We start from the raw sequence: 20436 nt of genomic DNA, 5'->3' as shown, positions 1-20436 counted from the left end.
TAGTGAGTCTGCCAGATCAGAGGTAGTAGGGATGACCAGGGATGTTCTCTGTTTAGTGAGTCTGCCAGATCAGAGGCAGTAGGGATGACCAGGGATGTTCTCTGTTTAGTGAGTCCTCCAGATCAGAGGCAGTAGGGATGACCAGGGATGTTCTCTGTTTAGTGAGTCTGCCAGATCAGAGGCAGTAGGGATGACCAGGGATGTTCTCTGTTTAGTGAGTCTGCCAGATCAGAGGCAGTAGGGATGACCAGGGATGTTCTCTGTTTAGTGAGTCCTCAAGATCAGAGGCAGTAGGGATGACCAGGGATGTTCTCTGTTTAGTGAGTCTGCCAGATCAGAGGCAGTAGGGATGACCAGGGATGTTCTCTGTTTAGTGAGTCTGCCAGATCAGAGGCAGTAGGGATGACCAGGGATGTTCTCTGTTTAGTGAGCCCGCTAGATCAGAGGCAGTAGGGATGACCAGGGATGTTCTCTGTTTAGTGAGTCCTCCAGATCAGAGGCAGTAGGGATGACCAGGGATGTTCTCTGTTTAGTGAGTCCGCTAGATCAGAGGTAGTAGAGATGACCAGGGATGTTCTCTGTTTAGTGAGTCCGCTAGATCAGAGGTAGTAGTGATGACCAGGGATGTTCTCTGTTTAGTGAGTCCTCCAGATCAGAGGCAGTAGGGACGACCAGGGATGTTCTGTTGATAAATACATAAATTGGATAATGTTCCTGTCCTGCTAAGCATTCAAAATGTAACGAGTACTTTTCGGAGTCAGGGAAAATGTACGGAGTAAAAAGTACATTATTTTCACTAGGAATGTGGTGAAGTTAAAGTTGTCAAAAATATAAATTGTAAAGTACAGATTCCCCCAAAAACGACTTAAGTAGTACTTAAAAGTATTTTTACTTAAGTACTTTACACCACTGTGGGTGGTGTTGTGTCCATGTGTAACCATTAGGTGTTTAGGCAGTAGTGTGTGTGTGGTGTGGAGCATTAGTGTGGTGTGGAGCATTAGTGTGTCTGTGTGGTGTGGAGCATTAGTGTGTCTGTGTGGTGTGGAGCATTAGTGTGTCTGTGTGGAGTGGAGCATTAGTGTGTCTGTGTGGTGTGGAGCATTAGTGTGTTGTGGAGCATTAGTGTGTCTGTGTGGAGCATTAGTGTGGTGTGGAGCATTAGTGTGGTGTGGAGCATTAGTGTGTCTGTGTGGAGTGGAGCATTAGTGTGTTGTGGAGCATTAGTGTGTCTGTGTGGTGTGGAGCATTAGTGTGGTGTGGAGCATTAGTGTGGTGTGGAGCATTAGTGTGTCTGTGTGGTGTGGAGCATTAGTGTGTCTGTGTGGTGTGGAGCATTAGTGTGTTGTGGAGCATTAGTGTGTTGTGGAGCATTAGTGTGGTGTGGAGCATTAGTGTGGTGTGGAGCATTAGTGTGGTGTGGAGCATTAGTGTGTCTGTGTGGAGTGGAGCATTAGTGTGGTGTGGAGCATTAGTGTGGTGTGGAGCATTAGTGTGGTGTGGAGCATTATTGTGTCTGTGTGGTGTGGAGCATTAGTGTGTCTGTGTGGTGTGGAGCATTAGTGTGGTGTGGAGCAGTAGTGTGTGTGTGTTGTGGAGCATTAGTGTGTTGTGGAGCATTAGTGTGTCTGTGTGGTGTGGAGCATTAGTGTGGTGTGGAGCATTAGTGTGTCTGTGTGGTGTGGAGCATTAGTGTGGTGTGGAGCATTAGTGTGGTGTGGAGCATTAGTGTGGTGTGGAGCATTAGTGTGTCTGTGTGGAGTGGAGCATTAGTGTGGTGTGGAGCATTAGTGTGTCTGTGTGGTGTGGAGCATTAGTGTGTCTGTGTGGTGTGGAGCATTAGTGTGTCTGTGTGGTGTGGAGCATTAGTGTGGTGTGGAGCATTAGTGTGGTGTGGAGCATTAGTGTGGTGTGGAGCATTAGTGTGTCTGTGTGTTGTGGAGCATTAGTGTGTCTGTGTGGTGTGGAGCATTAGTGTGTCTGTGTGGTGTGGAGCATTAGTGTGTCTGTGTGGTGTGGAGCATTAGTGTGGTGTGGAGCATTAGTGTGGTGTGGAGCATTAGTGTGTCTGTGTGTTGTGGAGCATTAGTGTGGTGTGGAGCATTAGTGTGGTGTGGAGCATTAGTGTGGTGTGGAGCATTAGTGTGTCTGTGTGGTGTGGAGCATTAGTGTGTCTGTGTGGTGTGGAGCATTAGTGTGTCTGTGTGGTGTGGAGCATTAGTGTGTTGTGGAGCATTAGTGTGTCTGTGTGTTGTGGAGCATTAGTGTGTCTGTGTGGTGTGGAGCATTAGTGTGTCTGGGTGGTGTGGAGCATTAGTGTGTCTGGGTGGTGTGGAGCATTAGTGTGGTGTGGAGCATTAGTGTGTCTGTGTGGTGTGGAGCATTAGTGTGGTGTGGAGCATTAGTGTGTCTGTGTGGTGTGGAGCATTAGTGTGTTGTGGAGCATTAGTGTGTCTGTGTGTTGTGGAGCATTAGTGTGTCTGTGTGTTGTGGAGCATTAGTGTGGTGTGGAGCATTAGTGTGTCTGTGTGGTGTGGAGCATTAGTGTGTCTGTGTGGTGTGGAGCATTAGTGTGTCTGTGTGGTGTGGAGCACTAGTGTGTGTCTGTGTGGTGTGGAGCATTAGTGTGGTGTGGAGCATTAGTGTGTCTGTGTGGTGTGGAGCATTAGTGTGTCTGTGTGGTGTGGAGCATTAGTGTGGTGTGGAGCAGTAGTGTGTCTGTGTGTTGTGGAGCATTAGTGTGTCTGTGTGGTGTGGAGCATTAGTGTGTCTGTGTGTTGTGGAGCATTAGTGTGGTGTGGAGCATTAGTGTGTGTCTGTGTGGTGTGGAGCATTAGTGTGGTGTGGAGCATTAGTGTGTCTGTGTGTTGTGGAGCATTAGTGTGTTGTGGAGCATTAGTGTGGTGTGGAGCATTAGTGTGTCTGTGTGTTGTGGAGCATTAGTGTGTGTGTGTGTTGTGGAGCATTAGTGTGTCTGTGTGGTGTGGAGCATTAGTGTGTCTGTGTGGTGTGGAGCATTAGTGTGTGTCTGTGTGTTGTGGAGTATTAGTGTGGTGTGGAGCATTAGTGTGTCTGGGTGGTGTGGAGCATTAGTGTGTCTGGGTGGTGTGGAGCATTAGTGTGTTGTGGAGCATTAGTGTGTCTGTGTGGTGTGGAGCATTAGTGTGGTGTGGAGCATTAGTGTGTCTGTGTGGTGTGGAGCATTAGTGTGGTGTGGAGCATTAGTGTGTCTGTGTGGTGTGGAGCATTAGTGTGTCTGTGTGGTGTGGAGCATTAGTGTGGTGTGGAGCATTAGTGTGGTGTGGAGCATTAGTGTGTCTGTGTGGTGTGGAGCATTAGTGTGGTGTGGAGCATTAGTGTGGTGTGGAGCATTAGTGTGTCTGTGTGGTGTGGAGCATTAGTGTGGTGTGGAGCATTAGTGTGGTGTGGAGCATTAGTGTGGTGTGGAGCATTAGTGTGGTGTGGAGCATTAGTGTGTCTGTGTGGTGTGGAGCATTAGTGTGTTGTGGAGCATTAGTGTGTCTGTGTGGTGTGGAGCATTAGTGTGTCTGTGTGTTGTGGAGCATTAGTGTGTTGTGGAGCATTAGTGTGTCTGTGTGGTGTGGAGCATTAGTGTGTCTGTGTGGAGTGGAGCATTAGTGTGTCTGTGTGGTGTGGAGCATTAGTGTGTTGTGGAGCATTAGTGTGGTGTGGAGCATTAGTGTGTCTGTGTGGTGTGGAGCATTAGTGTGTCTGTGTGGTGTGGAGCATTAGTGTGTTGTGGAGCATTAGTGTGGTGTGGAGCATTAGTGTGTCTGGGTGGTGTGGAGCATTAGTGTGTTGTGGAGCATTAGTGTGTCTGTGTGTTGTGGAGCATTAGTGTGTTGTGGAGCATTAGTGTGTCTGTGTGTTGTGGAGCATTAGTGTGTTGTGGAGCATTAGTGTGTCTGTGTGTTGTGGAGCATTAGTGTGTCTGTGTGGTGTGGAGCATTAGTGTGGTGTGGAGCATTAGTGTGTTGTGGAGCATTAGTGTGTTGTGGAGCATTAGTGTGTCTGTGTGGTGTGGAGCATTAGTGTGTCTGTGTGGTGTGGAGCATTAGTGTGGTGTGGAGCATTAGTGTGTTGTGGAGCATTAGTGTGTTGTGGAGCATTAGTGTGTCTGTGTGGAGTGGAGCATTAGTGTGTCTGTGTGGTGTGGAGCATTAGTGTGTTGTGGAGCATTAGTGTGGTGTGGAGCATTAGTGTGTTGTGGAGCATTAGTGTGGTTTGGAGCATTAGTGTGTCTGTGTGGTGTGGAGCATTAGTGTGGTGTGGAGCATTAGTGTGGTGTGGAGCATTAGTGTGGTGTGGAGCATTAGTGTGGTGTGGAGCATTAGTGTGTTGTGGAGCATTAGTGTGGTGTGGAGCATTAGTGTGGTGTGGAGCATTAGTGTGGTGTGGAGCATTAGTGTGTCTGTGTGGTGTGGAGCATTAGTGTGGTGTGGAGCATTAGTGTGTGTGGAGCATTAGTGTGGTGTGGAGCATTAGTGTGTCTGTGTGGTGTGGAGCATTAGTGTGTCTGTGTGGTGTGGAGCATTAGTGTGTCTGTGTGTTGTGGAGCATTAGTGTGGTGTGGAGCATTAGTGTGTCTGTGTGGTGTGGAGCATTAGTGTGGTGTGGAGCATTAGTGTGGTGTGGAGCATTATTGTGGTGTGGAGCATTAGTGTGGTGTGGAGCATTAGTGTGGTGTGGAGCATTAGTGTGTTGTGGAGCATTAGTGTGTTGTGGAGCATTAGTGTGTCTGTGTGGTGTGGAGCATTAGTGTGGTGTGGAGCATTAGTGTGGTGTGGAGCATTAGTGTGGTGTGGAGCATTAGTGTGTGACAACAGTTTGTCAGAGGACAAGTGCTAGTGACAGCTGAACAGTCAGCTGGGGAGAGAATGGCTGAGCCCAGGGAAAGTAGAGCTGCACAGGGAAAAACACACACACACACACACACACACACACACACACACACACACACACACACACACACACACACACACGGTGGAGGGGTGGAAGACTTCCAGACATGCCTTCCAGCCCAGCTGTACCCACAGCTGACCATTATCCTCACCACTGGGTATATTCTATACTGAAGGCTTGGGATGTTGACGTTCTACCAAGCATAGACCCCCCCCCCCCCCCCCTTGACACTACTCAGAGGGGCCAGAGGAAGGTCACAGGTCATCCCGTCTAACCCCTGACCTCTACCGGCCAAGCAGAGAGGACGTAATTAACCAGGGCAAACAGGCGTGGAACCCAAACTGACAACGAAAGACAAAATGACTCCTTCTTTAGTGAGCACACTGAGCACATGTGACAGACGTGACAGTCTGGAGACGCCGTGGAGAACGTTCTGCTGCCTGCAACATCCTCCATCCTTCATGACCGGTTTGGCGGTGGGTCAGTCGTGGGGTGGCATTTCTTTGGGGGGCCGCACAGCCCTCCATGTGCTCGCCAGAGGTAGCCTGATTGCCATTAGGTACCGAGATGAGATCCTCAGACCCCTTGTGAGACCATATGCTGGTGCGGTTGGCCCTGGGTTCCTCCTAATGCAAGACAATGCTAGACCTCATGTGGCTGGAGTGTGTCAGCAGTTCCTGCAAGAGGAAGGCATTGATGCTATGGACTGGCCCGCCCGTTCCCCAGACCTGAATCCAATTGAGCACATCTGGGACATCATGTCTCGCTCCATCCACCAACGCCACATTGCACCACAGACTGTCCAGGAGTTGGCGGATGCTTTAGTCCAGGTCTGGGAGGAGATCCCTCAGGAGACCATCCGCCACCTCATCAGGATCATGCCCAGGCGTTGTAGGGAGGTCACACAGGCACGTGGAGGCCACACACACTACTGAGCCTCATTTGGACTTGTTTTAAGGACATTACATCAAAGTTGGATCAGCCTGTAGTGTGGTTTTCCACTTTAATTTTGAGTGTGACTCCAAATCCAGACCTCCATGGGTTGATAAATTTGATTTCCATTGATAATTGTTGTGTGATTTTGTTGTCAGCACATTCAACTATGTAAAGAAAACAGTATTTAATAAGAATATTTCATTCATTCAGATCTAGGATGTGTTATTTTAGTGTTCCCTTTATTTTTTTGAGCAGTGTATATATTTTTTTTTACAAAATGTCCTAAAACCCAAATACAATGAAAGAAACATTCTGTTTGTTGTTTTCCTACGTACAAGGACAGCTAGCGTTCAAAGACACAACAACTAGCAGCCTGTCACAACAAGCACCTAGATACTGAATGACAAAACACAGCAGATACAAGCTATGGACTGAATGAACGTCAAAGGCACTCCCCACCCCCTCCTCTAAATGACTCACACACTACAACAGAGCCTGATTTGTTGATGTAACTTCCACAGATAGAAAACCTGGGTTAAAAACAACTAGCAGCCTGTCACAACAATAAACTGCTGTTGCGTTTGCTAGTAGTGCACATGCTCTTCAATGTCCCTGTCAGTTGAAACTATAAGCAGAGGGAAAACTCCATGTCCCTGTCAGTTAAGCACAGAGGGAAAACTCCATGTCCCTGTCAGTTGAAACTATAAGCAGAGGGAAAACTCCATGTCCCTGTCAGTTAAGCACAGAGGGAAAACTCCATGTCCCTGTCAGTTGAAACTATAAGCAGAGGGAAAACTCCATGTCCCTGTCAGTTGAAACTATAAGCAGAGGGAAAACTCCATGTCCCTGTCAGTTAAGCACAGAGGGAAAACTCCATGTCCCTGTCAGTTGAAACTATAAGCAGAGGGAAAACTCCATGTCCCTGTCAGTTGAAACTATAAGCAGAGGGAAAACTCCATGTCCCTGTCAGTTGAAACTATAAGGAGAGGGAAAACTCCATGTCCCTGTCAGTTGAAACTATAAGCAGAGGGAAAACTCCATGTTCCTGTCAGTTGAAACTATAAGGAGAGGGAAAACTCCATGTCCCTGTCAGTTGAAACTATGAGAGGGAAAACTCCATGTCCCTGTCAGTTGAAACTATGAGAGGGAAAACTCCATGTCCCTGTCAGTTGAAACTATAAGAAGAGGGAAAACTCCATGTCCCTGTCAGTTGAAACTATAAGGAGAGGGAAAACTCCATGTCCCTGTCAGTTGAAACTATAAGGAGAGGGAAAACTCCATGTCCCTGTCAGTTGAAACTATAAGGAGAGGGAAAACTCCATGTTCCTGTCAGTTGAAACTATAAGGAGAGGGAAAACTCCATGTCCCTGTCAGTTGAAACTATGAGAGGGAAAACTCCATGTCCCTGTCAGTTGAAACTATAAGAAGAGGGAAAACTCCATGTCCCTGTCAGTTGAAACTATAAGGAGAGGGAAAACTCCATGTCCCTGTCAGTTGAAACTATAAGCAGAGGGAAAACTCCATGTCCCTGTCAGTTGAAACTATAAGCAGAGGGAAAACTCCATGTCCCTGTCAGTTGAAACTATAAGCAGAGGGAAAACTCCATGTCCCTGTCAGTTGAAACTATAAGCAGAGGGAAAACTCCATGTCCCTGTCAGTTGAAACTATAAGCAGAGGGAAAACTCCATGTCCCTGTCAGTTGAAACTATAAGCACAGAGGGAAAACTCCATGTTCCTGTCAGTTGAAACTATAAGCAGAGGGAAAACTCCATGTCCCTGTCAGTTGAAACTATAAGGAGAGGGAAAACTCCATGTCCCTGTCAGTTGAAACTATAAGCAGAGGGAAAACTCCTCATGTCTACAGCTGGCCAGGCTCAGATTGGATGACATAAGGTACATATTTAATGGGTATTTAAGGGGTATTATCACTGCTCTACTGCGGAATGTGTAGCATGTCAGAGGAGAGGAGACAGGGTGGGAGAGAAGGGAGGGGGATAAAGTGAGGGGGGGAGAAGGGAGGGGGATAGAGGGAGGGGGGGAGAAGAGATTCTCACTATCAAATGTGCTGACGGGCAAATTCCCTCTCACCCTGCTATCTCAGAAATGCAAGGCTGCTGAAAGACTTTCTTTTTATTAGGATCTCCTCTCTCTCCCTCCCTCCTCGTCCTATATTCTTGTCCTCTCTCTTTCATTCCTAGTCCTATATTCTTGTTCTCTCTCCCTCCCTCCCTACTCATCCTATAATCTTGTTCTCCCTCCTCGCTCTTTCATTCCTCATCCTATATTCTTGTTCTCTCTCTTTCATTTCTCATCCTATATTCTTGTTCTCTCTTTCATTTCTCATCCTATATTCTTGTTCTCTTTTATTTCTCATCCTATATTCTTGTTCTCTCTCTTTCATTCCTCATCCTATATTCTTGTTCTCTTTCATTTCTCATCCTATATTCTTGTTCTCTTTTATTTCTCATCCTATATTCTTGTTCTCTCTCTTTCATTCCTCATCCTATATTCTTGTTCTCTCTCTTTCATTCCTCATCCTATATTCTTGTTCTCTCTCTTTCATTTCTCATCCTATATTCTTGTTCTCTCTCTTTCATTTCTCATCCTATATTCTTGTTCTCTCTCTTTCATTCCTCATCCTATATTCTTGTTCTCTCTTTCATTTCTCATCCTATATTCTTGTTCTCTTTTATTTCTCATCCTATATTCTTGTTCTCTCTCTTTCATTCCTCATCCTATATTCTTGTTCTCTTTTATTCCTCATCCTATATTCTTGTTCTCTCTCTTTCATTCCTCATCCTATATTCTTGTTCTCTTTTATTTCTCATCCTATATTCTTGTTCTCTCTCTTTTATTTCTCATCCTATATTCTTGTTCTCTCTCTTTTATTTCTCATCCTATATTCTTGTTCTCTCTCTTTCATTTCTCATCCTATATTCTTGTTCTCTCTCTTTCATTCCTCATCCTATATTCTTGTTCTCTCTCTTTCATTTCTCATCCTATATTCTTGTTCTCTCTCTTTCATTCCTCATCCTATATTCTTGTTCTCTTTTATTTCTCATCCTATATTCTTGTTCTCTCTCTTTCATTTCTCATCCTATATTCTTGTTCTCTCTTTTATTTATCATCCTATATTCTTGTTCTCTCTCTTTCATTCCTCATCCTATATTCTTGTTCTCCCTCCTCTCTCTTTCATTCCTCTTCCTATATTCTTGTTCTCTCCTATATTCTTGTTCTCCCTCCTCTCTCACTTTCATTCCTCTTCCTATATTCTTGTTCTCCCTCCTCTCTCTCTTTCATTCCTCTTCCTATATTCTTGTTCTCCCTCCTCTCTCTTTCATTCCTCATCCTATATTCTTGTTCTCTCCTATATTCTTGTTCTCCCTCCTCTCTCACTTTCATTCCTCTTCCTATATTCTTGTTCTCCCTCCTCTCTCTCTCATTCCTCGTCCTATTTTCCTGGTCTCTCTCTCTCTCTCATTCCTCGTCCTATTCTCCTGGTCTCCCTCCTCTCTCTCTCATTCCTCGTCCTATTCTCCTGGTCTCCCTCCTCTCTCTCTCATTCCTCGTCCTATTCTCCTGGTCTCCATCCTCTCTCTCTCATTCCTCGTCCTATTTTCCTGGTCTCTCTCTCTCTCTCATTCCTCGTCCTATTCTCCTGGTCTCCCTCCTCTCTCTCTCATTCCTCGTCCTATTCTCCTGGTCTCCCTCCTCTCTCTCTCATTCCTCGTCCTATTCTCCTGGTCTCCCTCTCTCTCATTCCTCGTCCTATTCTCCTGGTCTCCCTCTCTCTCATTCCTCGTCCTATTCTCCTGGTCTCCCTCTCTCTCATTCCTCGTCCTATTCTCCTGGTCTCTCTCTCTCTCATTCCTCGTCCTATTCTCCTGGTCTCCCTCTCTCTCATTCCTCGTCCTATTTTCCTGGTCTCTCTCTCTCTCTCATTCCTCGTCCTATTCTCCTGGTCTCCCTCCTCTCTCTCTCATTCCTCGTCCTATTCACCTGGTCTCCCTCCTCTCTCTCTCATTCCTCGTCCTATTCTCCTGGTCTCTCTCTCTCTCATTCCTCGTCCTATTCTCCTGGTCTCTCTCTCCTTAAGTCTGTCATGACAGTGTTTCTATTTTCCTCTCTAAAAAAAGTGAATAAATTGGAAACGGGAAAATCATGATGCAGCTTCTGTTTGTTTATTGACAGATTGTTTCAGAGACAGAGAGACAGAGAGACAGAGAGACAGACAGACAGACAGACAGAGACAGACAGAGACAGACAGACAGACAGACAGACAGACAGACAGACAGACAGACAGACAGACAGACAGACAGACAGAGACAGACAGAGACAGACAGACAGACAGACAGACAGACAGACAGACAGACAGACAGACAGAGACAGACAGAGACAGACAGAGACAGACAGAGACAGACAGAGACAGACAGAGACAGACAGAGACAGACAGAGACAGACAGAGACAGACAGAGACAGACAGACAGACAGACAGACAGACAGACAGACAGACAGACAGACAGACAGACAGACAGACAGAGACAGACAGACAGACAGATGAACCCAGACTACCATACATTTCATGACCATACTAGCATTCCAATTAGAATGTACTGTAGCAAAGTGTGTGGGTCTTGGAACATCACTGAAGGCTGTGACCTTTTAGAAGTGCAGCTGTACTTTGTGATGCGTCACACAGAATGCCATCCTGAAGGATCCTGTGCTACAGTTCTTCAGTTCCTACTGAGAATAGTTTCCCCCGGGCCTACTGGACAGGACCCTATGGAACAAAACAGAGAGTTAAAAAAAGAACAACGAGAATAAGTACAATATTGAGTGTCAAGGAGCTAAAAGTAGCTAATATTGTTGTTTATTTTCATAGACAAACTAAATCAAGTCCTTACTCTGATAAATAGTCGAAGGTCATATCTTTGAAAGGTTCTCTCTTATCGGAGCAGACCTCGTTCTCGACTAATTCCATAGTAAAGTGAATCAAGGTTTGGCAGGCAGAGGAAAGGCAAGCATCTGGGTCTAATGAGGAACAGTCAACCTCACTAACAGACAGACAAGCCTCTTTATATCACAACCCTGATATGAATGTTATTCTGCAACCTGCAGCAGCACCTGACTTCCGGCATAAAGGACCAGACATCTGATTCCTTTAGACTAATAAAGTATTCCATCATTGATTCATTCATCCATCCACACGACGCGCAAAAAAAACAAACCGACGATTTTTTGATTAGCAGTTCTCAAAATGGTTACCTTGGCAACGAGCTGGGGCTTCTGTACTCCTAGCCAATCACAGAGCTGGTTTCTGTGGGTCCTCACCGTGGCGACGTCCTCCTCCCTAAAACCAGAGGATACAGAGAGGACAACGTGAAGATGACAGACTGACCCTACAGTAGGACTGACCCTGCAGGACCGAACCTACAGTAGAACTGACCCTACAGTAGAACTGACCCTACAGTAGGACTGACCCTACAGTAACACTGACCCTACAGTAACACTGACGCTAAAGTAACACTGACCCTACAGTAGGACTGACCCTACAGTAGGACCGACCCTACAGTAGGACCGACCCTACAGTAACACTGACGCTAAAGTAACACTGACCCTACAGTAGGACCGACCCTACAGTAGGACTGACCCTACAGTAGGACCGACCCTACAGTAGGACCGACCCTACAGTAGGACCGACCCTACAGTAACACTTACCCTACAGTAGGACTGACCCTACAGTAGGACCGACCCTACAGTAGGACCGACCCTACAGTAAGACCGACCCTACAGTAAGACCGACCCTACAGTAAGACCGACCCTACAGTAGGACCGACCCTACAGTAGGACCGACCCTACAGTAACACTGACCCTACAGTAACACTGACCCTACAGTAGGACTGACCCTACAGTAGGACCGACCCTAGAGTAGGACTGACCCTACAGTAGGACCGACCCTAAAGTAGCACCGACCCTACAGTAGGACCGACCCTACAGTAGCACCGACCCTACAGTAACACTGACCCTACAGTAGGACTGACCCTACAGTAGGACTGACCCTACAGTAACACTGACCCTACAGTAGCACCGACCCTACAGTAGCACCGACCCTACAGTAGGACCGACCCTACAGTAGGACCGACCCTACAGTAGGACCGACCCTACAGTAACACCGACCCTACAGTAGCACCGACCCTACAGTAGCACCGACCCTACAGTAACACTGACCCTACAGTAACACAGACCCTACAGTAGCACCGACCCTACAGTAGCACCGACCCTACAGTAGGACCGACCCTACAGTAACACTGACCCTACAGTAGGACGGACCCTACAGTAGGACCGACCCTACAGTAGGACTGACCCTACAGTAAGACCGACCCTACAGTAAGACTGACCTTACAGTAGGACTGACTCCTCTAGAAAACACTGTGACCAATGAGCAGTTCGTAGAAAAGGGAACAGCCTCATTCTCTGGAAATGGTCTTTAGTAGTTTAATACATTAACAGCAGTCCCAGCAGGAGATGAAATGGTCTGTCCACTGCTCATTTCTTGTTAAAACCCTTTCCACGAAATAAGGGGTTTTCCTTTTCTAGTTCATGACCTTAAAACCCTGCACCTGTTCCAGGGTCTGTCCTCAAAACCCTGCACCTGTTCCAGGGTCTGTCCTCAAAACCCTGCACCTGTTACAGGGTCTGTCCTTAAAACCCTGCACTCAAAGACCTGTTCCAGGGTCTGTCCTCAAAACCCTGCACTCAAAGACCTGTTCCAGGGTCTGTCCTCAAAACCCTGCACCTGTTCCAGGGTCTGTCCTTAAAACCCTGCACCTGTTCCAGGGTCTGTCCTTAAAACCCTGCACCTGTTACAGGGTCTGTCCTTAAAACCCTGCACTCAAAGACCTGTTCCAGGGTCTGTCCTCAAAACCCTGCACCTGTTCCAGGGTCTGTCCTTAAAACCCTGCACCTGTTCCAGGGTCTGTCCTTAAAACCCTGCACCTGTTCCAGGGTCTGTCCTTAAAACCCTGCACCTGTTACAGGGTCTGTCCTTAAAACCCTGCACTCAAAGACCTGTTCCAGGGTCTGTCCTTAAAACCCTGCACTCAAAGACCTGTTCCAGGGTCTGTTCTTAAAACCCTGCACCCAAACACCTGTTACAAAGTCTGCATCTCAATTCTCCACGTTTCCTAAAGTGTGCATTTGTACAGTCCCTCTCTGGGATTTAAAAGCATAGGATAGGGGGGGGCTTACACCATGTTAACTTAGTGACCTGGGGTGTAGGATAGGGGGGGGCTTACACCATGTTAACTTAGTGACCGGGGGTGTAGGATAGGGGGGGGGCTTACACCATGTTAAGTTAACTTAGTGACCGGGGGTGTAGGATAGAGGGGGGCTTACACCATGTTAACTTAGTGACCGGGGGTGTAGGATAGGGGGGGGGCTTACACCCTTTTAACTTAGTGACCGGGGGTGTAGGATAGGGGGGGGGGGCTTACACCATGTTAACTTAGTGACCGGGGGTGTAGGATAGGGGGGGGGGGCTTACACCATGTTAACTTAGTGACCGGGGGTGTAGGATAGAGGGGGGGGCTTACACCATGTTAACTTAGTGACCGGGGGTGTAGGATAGAGGGGGGCTTACACCATGTTAACTTAGTGACCGGGGGTGTAGGATAGGGGGGGGGCTTACACCCTTTTAACTTAGTGACCGGGGGTGTAGGATAGGGGGGGGGGGGGGGGCTTACACCATGTTAACTTAGTGACCGGGGGTGTAGGATAGGGGGGGGGCATACACCATGTTAACTTAGTGACCGGGGGTGTAGGATAGAGGGGGGGGCTTACACCATGTTAACTTAGTGACCGGGGGTGTAGGATAGAGGGGGGCTTACACCATGTTAACTTAGTGACCGGGGGTGTAGGATAGGGGGGGGGGCTTACACCATGTTAACTTAGTGACCGGGGGTGTAGGATAGGGGAGGGCTTACACCATGTTAACTTAGTGACCGGGGGTGTAGGATAGGGGAGGGCTTACACCATGTTAACTTAGTGACCGGGGGTGTAGGATAGGGGAGGGCTTACACCATGTTAACTTAGTGACCTGGGGTGTAGGATAGGGGGGGGGCTTACACCATGTTAACTTAGTGACCTGGGGTCTAGGATAGGGGGGGGGCTTACACCATGTTAACTTAGTGACCGGGGGTGTAGGATAGAGGGGGGCTTACACCATGTTAACTTAGTGACCGGGGGTGTAGGATAGAGGGGGGCTTACACCATGTTAACTTAGTGACCGAGGGTGTAGGATAGGGGGGGGGGGGGGGGGGCTTACACCATGTTAACTTAGTGACCGGGGGTGTAGGATAGGGGGGGGGGCTTACACCATGTTAACTTAGTGACCGGGGGTGTAGGATAGAGGGGGGCTTACACCATGTTAACTTAGTGACCGAGGGTGTAGGATAGGGGGGGGGGGCTTACACCATGTTAACTTAGTGACCGGGGGTGTAGGATAGAGGGGGGCTTACACCATGTTAACTTAGTGACCGGGGGTGTAGGATAGAGGGGGGGCTTACATCATGTTAACTTAGTGACCGGGGGTGTAGGATAGAGGGGGGGCTTACATCATGTTAACTTAGTGACCGGGGGTGTAGGATAGAGGGGGGCTTACACCATGTTAACTTAGTGACCGGGGGTGTAGGATAGGGGGGGGGGCTTACACCATGTTAACTTAGTGACCGGGGGTGTGCACATGCACACCTGGGGAAGGGGGGAGAATCGTAACGCAGCGCTATGGACTAATTGAGTTCCTGTCTCCTGATTCCACTGACCAGTTGGTGTCACTCAGCGACGTCATGACATCATCCATCACGTCAGGGTCGATGACATCGTCGTAGGTCAGCAGCATCTCGTACACCTGGCTGGCTGTGGTCTTTCTGATCTGTAAAGAGAAAGACAGATTACACCTGGCTGGCTGTGGTCTTCCTGATCTGTAAAGAGAGAGAGAGATTACACCTGATTGGCTGTGGTCTTCCTGATCTGTAAAGAGAAAGAAAGACAGATTATACCTGGCTGGCTGTGGTCTTCCTGATCTGTAAAGAGAAAGACAGATTACACCTGGCTGGCTGTGGTCTTCCTGATCTGTAAAGAGAAAGAAAGACAGATTATACCTGGCTGGCTGTGGTCTTCCTGATCTGTAAAGAGAGAGAGAGATTACACCTGGCTGGCTGTGGTCTTCCTGATCTGTAAAGAGAAAGAAAGAGAGATAACACCTGGCTGGCTGTGGTCTTCCTGATCTGTAAAGAGTAAGAGAGATTACACCTGGCTGGCTGTGGTCTTCCTGATCTGTAAAGAGAAAGACAGATTACACCTGGCTGGCTGTGGTCTTCCTGATCTGTAAAGAGTAAGAGAGAGATTACACCTGGCTGGCTGTGGTCTTCCTGATCTGTAAATAGAAAGAAAGACAGATTACACCTGGCTGGCTGTGGTCTTCCTGATCTGTAAAGAGAGAGAGAGATTACACCTGGCTGGCTGTGGTCTTCCTGATCTGTAAATAGAAAGAAAGACAGATTACACCTGGCTGGCTGTGGTCTTCCTGATCTGTAAAGAGAAAGACAGATTACACCTGGCTGGCTGTGGTCTTCCTGATCTGTAAAGAGAAAGACAGATTACACCTGGCTGGCTGTGGTATTCCTGATCTTTAAAGAGAAAGACAGATTACACCTGGATGGCTGTGGTCTTCCTGATCTGTAAAGAGAGAGAGAGATTACACCTGGCTGGCTGTGGTCTTCCTGATCTGTAAATAGAAAGAAAGACAGATTACACCTGGCTGGCTGTGGTCTTCCTGATCTGTAAAGAGAAAGACAGATTACACCTGGCTGGCTGTGGTCTTCCTGATCTGTAAAGAGAAAGACAGATTACACCTGGCTGGCTGTGGTATTCCTGATCTTTAAAGAGAAAGACAGATTACACCTGGATGGCTGTGGTCTTCCTGATCTGTAAAGAGTAAGAGAGATTACACCTGGTTGGCTGTGGTCTTCCTGATCTGTAAAGAGAAAGACAGATTACACCTGGTTGGCTGTGGTCTTCCTGATCTGTAAAGAGAGAGAGAGAGAGATTACACCTGGCTGGCTGTGGTCTTCCTGATCTGTAAAGAGAGAGAGAGATTACACCTGGCTGGCTGTGGTCTTCCTGATCTGTAAAGAGAGAGAGAGATTACACCTGGCTGGCTGTGGTCTTCCTGATCTGTAAAGAGAGAGAGAGATTACACCTGGCGGGCTGTGGTCTTCCTGATCTGTAAAGAGAAAGACAGATTACACCTGGCTGGCTGGCTGTGGTCTTCCTGATCAGTCCACTGACACCCCTATCAGATCACAACTTCCTGGACAAAACGTTTCACTGTAACAGTGAAGGTGTAAACATGGTAGTAGAAAACCTAAACAGTATATTTGACCTCTCAGCTTCCCTATCAAATCTAAACAGTATATTTGACCTCTCAGCTTCCCTATCAAATCTAAACAGTATATTTGACCTCTCAGCTTCACTATCAAATCTAATCAGTATATTTGACCTCTCAGCTTCCCTATCAAATCTAAACAGTATATTTGACCTCTCAGCTTCACTATCAAATCTAATCAGTATATTTGACCTCTCAGCTTCCCTATCAAATCTAAACAGTATATTTGACCTCTCAGCTTCCCTATCAAATCTAAACAGTATATTTGACCTCTCAGCTTCCCTATCAAATCTAAACAGTATATTTGACCTCTCAGCTTCCCTATCAAATCTAAACATATCAAGAAGACAACCTAAGAAAATGAACAACAATGATGAATGGTTTGATGAAGAAAGCAAAAACCTACGAAAGAAATTGAGAAACCTGTCCAACCAAAAACAGAGACCCATAAAACCTGAGTCTACGCCTTCACTATGGCAAAACACACCAACACATTTCCTTTCACAGGGTCGGGGGGTGAGACAGGGATGCAGCTTAAGAGACCCATAAAACCTGAGTCTACGCCTTCACTTTGGCAAAACACACCAACACATTTCCTTTCACAGGGTCGGGGGGTGAGACAGGGATGCAGCTTAAGAGACCCATAAAACCTGAGTCTACGCCTTCACTTTGGCAAAACACACCAACACATTTCCTTTCACAGGGTCGGGGGGGTGAGACAGGGATGCAGCTTAAGAGACCCATAAAACCTGAGTCTACGCCTTCACTTTGGCAAAACACACCAACACATTTCCTTTCACAGGGTCGGGGGGGTGAGACAGGGATGCAGCTTAAGAGACCCATAAAACCTGAGTCTACGCCTTCACTTTGGCAAAACACACCAACACATTTCCTTTCACAGGGTCGGGGGGGTGAGACAGGGATGCAGCTTAAGAGACCCATAAAACCTGAGTCTACGCCTTCACTTTGGCAAAACACACCAACACATTTCCTTTCACAGGGTCGGGGGGGTGAGACAGGGATGCAGCTTAAGAGACCCATAAAACCTGAGTCTACGCCTTCACTTTGGCAAAACACACAAACACATTTCCTTTCACAGGGTCGGGGGGGTGAGACAGGGATGCAGCTTAAGAGACCCATAAAACCTGAGTCTACGCCTTCACTTTGGCAAAACACACCAACACATTTCCTTTCACAGGGCTGGGGGTGAGACAGGGATGCAGCTTAAGAGACCCATAAAACCTGAGTCTACGCCTTCACTTTGGCAAAACACACCAACACATTTCCTTTCACAGGGTCGGGGGGGTGAGACAGGGATGCAGCTTAAGAGACCCATAAAACCTGAGTCTACGCCTTCACTTTGGCAAAACACACCAACACATTTCCTTTCACAGGGTCGGGGGGGTGAGACAGGGATGCAGCTTAAGAGACCCATAAAACCTGAGTCTACGCCTTCACTTTGGCAAAACACACCAACACATTTCCTTTCACAGGGTCGGGGGGGTGAGACAGGGATGCAGCTTAAGAGACCCATAAAACCTGAGTCTACGCCTTCACTTTGGCAAAACACACAAACACATTTCCTTTCACAGGGTCGGGGGGGTGAGACAGGGATGCAGCTTAAGAGACCCATAAAACCTGAGTCTACGCCTTCACTTTGGCAAAACACACCAACACATTTCCTTTCACAGGGCTGGGGGTGAGACAGGGATGCAGCTTAAGAGACCCATAAAACCTGAGTCTACGCCTTCACTTTGGCAAAACACACCAACACATTTCCTTTCACAGGGTCGGGGGGTGAGACAGGGATGCAGCTTAAGAGACCCATAAAACCTGAGTCTACGCCTTCACTTTGGCAAAACACACCAACACATTTCCTTTCACAGGGTCGGGGGGGTGAGACAGGGATGCAGCTTAAGAGACCCATAAAACCTGAGTCTACGCCTTCACTTTGGCAAAACACACCAACACATTTCCTTTCACAGGGCTGGGGGTGAGACAGGGATGCAGCTTAAGAGACCCATAAAACCTGAGTCTACGCCTTCACTTTGGCAAAACACACCAACACATTTCCTTTCACAGGGTCGGGGGGGTGAGACAGGGATGCAGCTTAAGAGACCCATAAAACCTGAGTCTACGCCTTCACTTTGGCAAAACACACCAACACATTTCCTTTCACAGGGTCGGGGGGGTGAGACAGGGATGCAGCTTAAGAGACCCAGAAAACCTGAGTCTACGCCTTCACTTTGGCAAAACACACAAACACATTTCCTTTCACAGGGTCGGGGGGGTGAGACAGGGATGCAGCTTAAGCCCCACCCTCTTCAACATATATATCAGTGAATTGCCGAGGGCTTTAGAACAGTCTGCAGCACCCGGCCTCAAGCTACTCGAATCTGAAGTCAAATGTCTACTGTTTGCTGATGATCTGGTGCTTCTGTCACCAACCAAGGAGGGCCTACAGCAGCACCTAGATCTGTCACCAACCAAGGAAGGCCTACAGCAGCACCTAGATCTGTCACCAACCAAGGAAAGCCTACAGCAGCAGCTAGATCTTCTGCACAGATGCTGTCAGACCTGGGCCCTGACAGTAAATCTCAGTAAGACCAAAATAATGGTGTTCCAAAAAAGGTCCGGTTGCCAGGACCACAAATACAAATTCCATCTAGACAAAGTTGCCCTAGAACACATGAAAAACTATACAAACCTCGGCCTAAACATCAGCATCACAGGTAACTTCCACAAAGCTGTGAACGAGCTGAGAGACAAGGCAAGAAGGGTCTTCTACGCCATCAAAAGGAACATAAAATTCTACATACCAATTATGATCTGGCTAAAAATACTTGAATCAGTTATAGAGCCTGCAAAAATATCCCCAGTGTACAACGCAAAACACCAAATCATTCATGCAGAGCAGAATTAGGCCGATACCCGCTAAATTCTACAACCACCTAAAAGGAAGTGATCTACTGGGTGGAACACCACAGTGTGACATCACAGCAGCATGATGTGTGACCTGTTGCCACAAGAAAAGGTCCACCAGTTTTTGTACTTGAACTATTTGCACATCATTACAACCCTGTATAAAGACGTCTGAAATGTCTTTATTCCTTTGGAACTTGTGAGTGTAATGTTTACTGTTCAGTTTTTATTGTTTATTTCACTTTTGTCTATGATTTATTTCACTTGCTTTGGCAATTTTAACATATGTTTCCCATCACAATAAAACCCCATACATTGAAATTGAGAGAGAGATGAGAGAGAGGCAGAGAGAGAGAGAGAGAGAGGCAGAGAGAGATGAGAGAGAGGCAGAGAGAGAGACAGAGAGGCAGAGAGAGATGAGAGAGAGGCAGAGAGAGACAGAGAGGCAGAGAGAGATACAGATGAGAGAGAGGCAGAGAGAGAGACAGATGAGAGAGATGCAGAGAGAGAGACAGATGAGAGACAGATGAGAGAGAGGCAGAGAGAGAGACAGATGAGAGACAGATGAGAGAGAGGCAGAGAGAGAGACAGAGAGGCAGAGAGAGACACAGATGAGAGAGAGGCAGAGAGAGAGACAGATGAGAGACAGATGAGAGAGAGGCAGAGAGAGAGACAGAGAGGCAGAGAGAGACACAGATGAGAGAGAGGCAGAGAGAGAGACAGAGAGGCAGAGAGAGAGACAGGGAGGCAGAGAGAGAGACAGGGAGGCAGAGAGAGAGACAGGGAGGCAGAGAGAGAGACAGATGAGAGACAGATGAGAGAGAGGCAGAGAGAGACAGAGAGAGAGACAGATGAGAGACAGATGAGAGGCAGAGAAAGACAGAGAGAGAGACAGATGAGAGACAGAGAGAGAGACAGATGAGAGAGAGGCAGAGATGAGAGATGAGAGAGAGGCAGAGATGAGAGATGCAGAGAGAGACACAGATGAGAGAGGCAGAGAGAGGCAGAGAGAGAGACAGATGAGAGAGAGGCAGAGAGAGAGACAGAGAGAGACACAGATGAGAGAGAGGCAGAGAGAGAGACAGAGAGGCAGAGAGAGACACAGATGAGAGAGAGGCAGAGAGAGAGAGACAGATGAGATACAGATGAGAGAGAGACAGAGATGAGAGATGCAGAGAGAGACAAAGATGAGAGATGCAGAGAGAGACAGAGAT

The 20436-nt window shown here is 47.5% G+C and overlaps 1 protein-coding gene across 1 annotated transcript in view; it reads right to left on the bottom strand.

Annotated features, from left to right (window-relative positions):
• Positions 1-10021: 10021 nt before the first annotated feature.
• The window catches only part of LOC139397794 (tubulin-specific chaperone D-like), a gene marked incomplete at its 5' end in the record, with an annotated part of 31910 nt that continues 21495 nt past the window's right edge, over positions 10022-20436 (bottom strand). The window contains 3 exons of the mRNA XM_071144223.1: positions 10022-10636; positions 11122-11206; positions 14676-14785. Coding sequence (XP_071000324.1) covers positions 10622-10636; positions 11122-11206; positions 14676-14785 — 210 coding nt within the window. The remainder of the gene's footprint in view (positions 10637-11121; positions 11207-14675; positions 14786-20436) is intronic.

This window comes from Oncorhynchus clarkii, unplaced genomic scaffold (genome assembly GCF_045791955.1).
Source record: "Oncorhynchus clarkii lewisi isolate Uvic-CL-2024 unplaced genomic scaffold, UVic_Ocla_1.0 unplaced_contig_2871_pilon_pilon, whole genome shotgun sequence".
NCBI lineage: Eukaryota > Metazoa > Chordata > Actinopteri > Salmoniformes > Salmonidae > Oncorhynchus > Oncorhynchus clarkii.
This window is presented reverse-complemented; position numbering and strand designations above follow the sequence as displayed.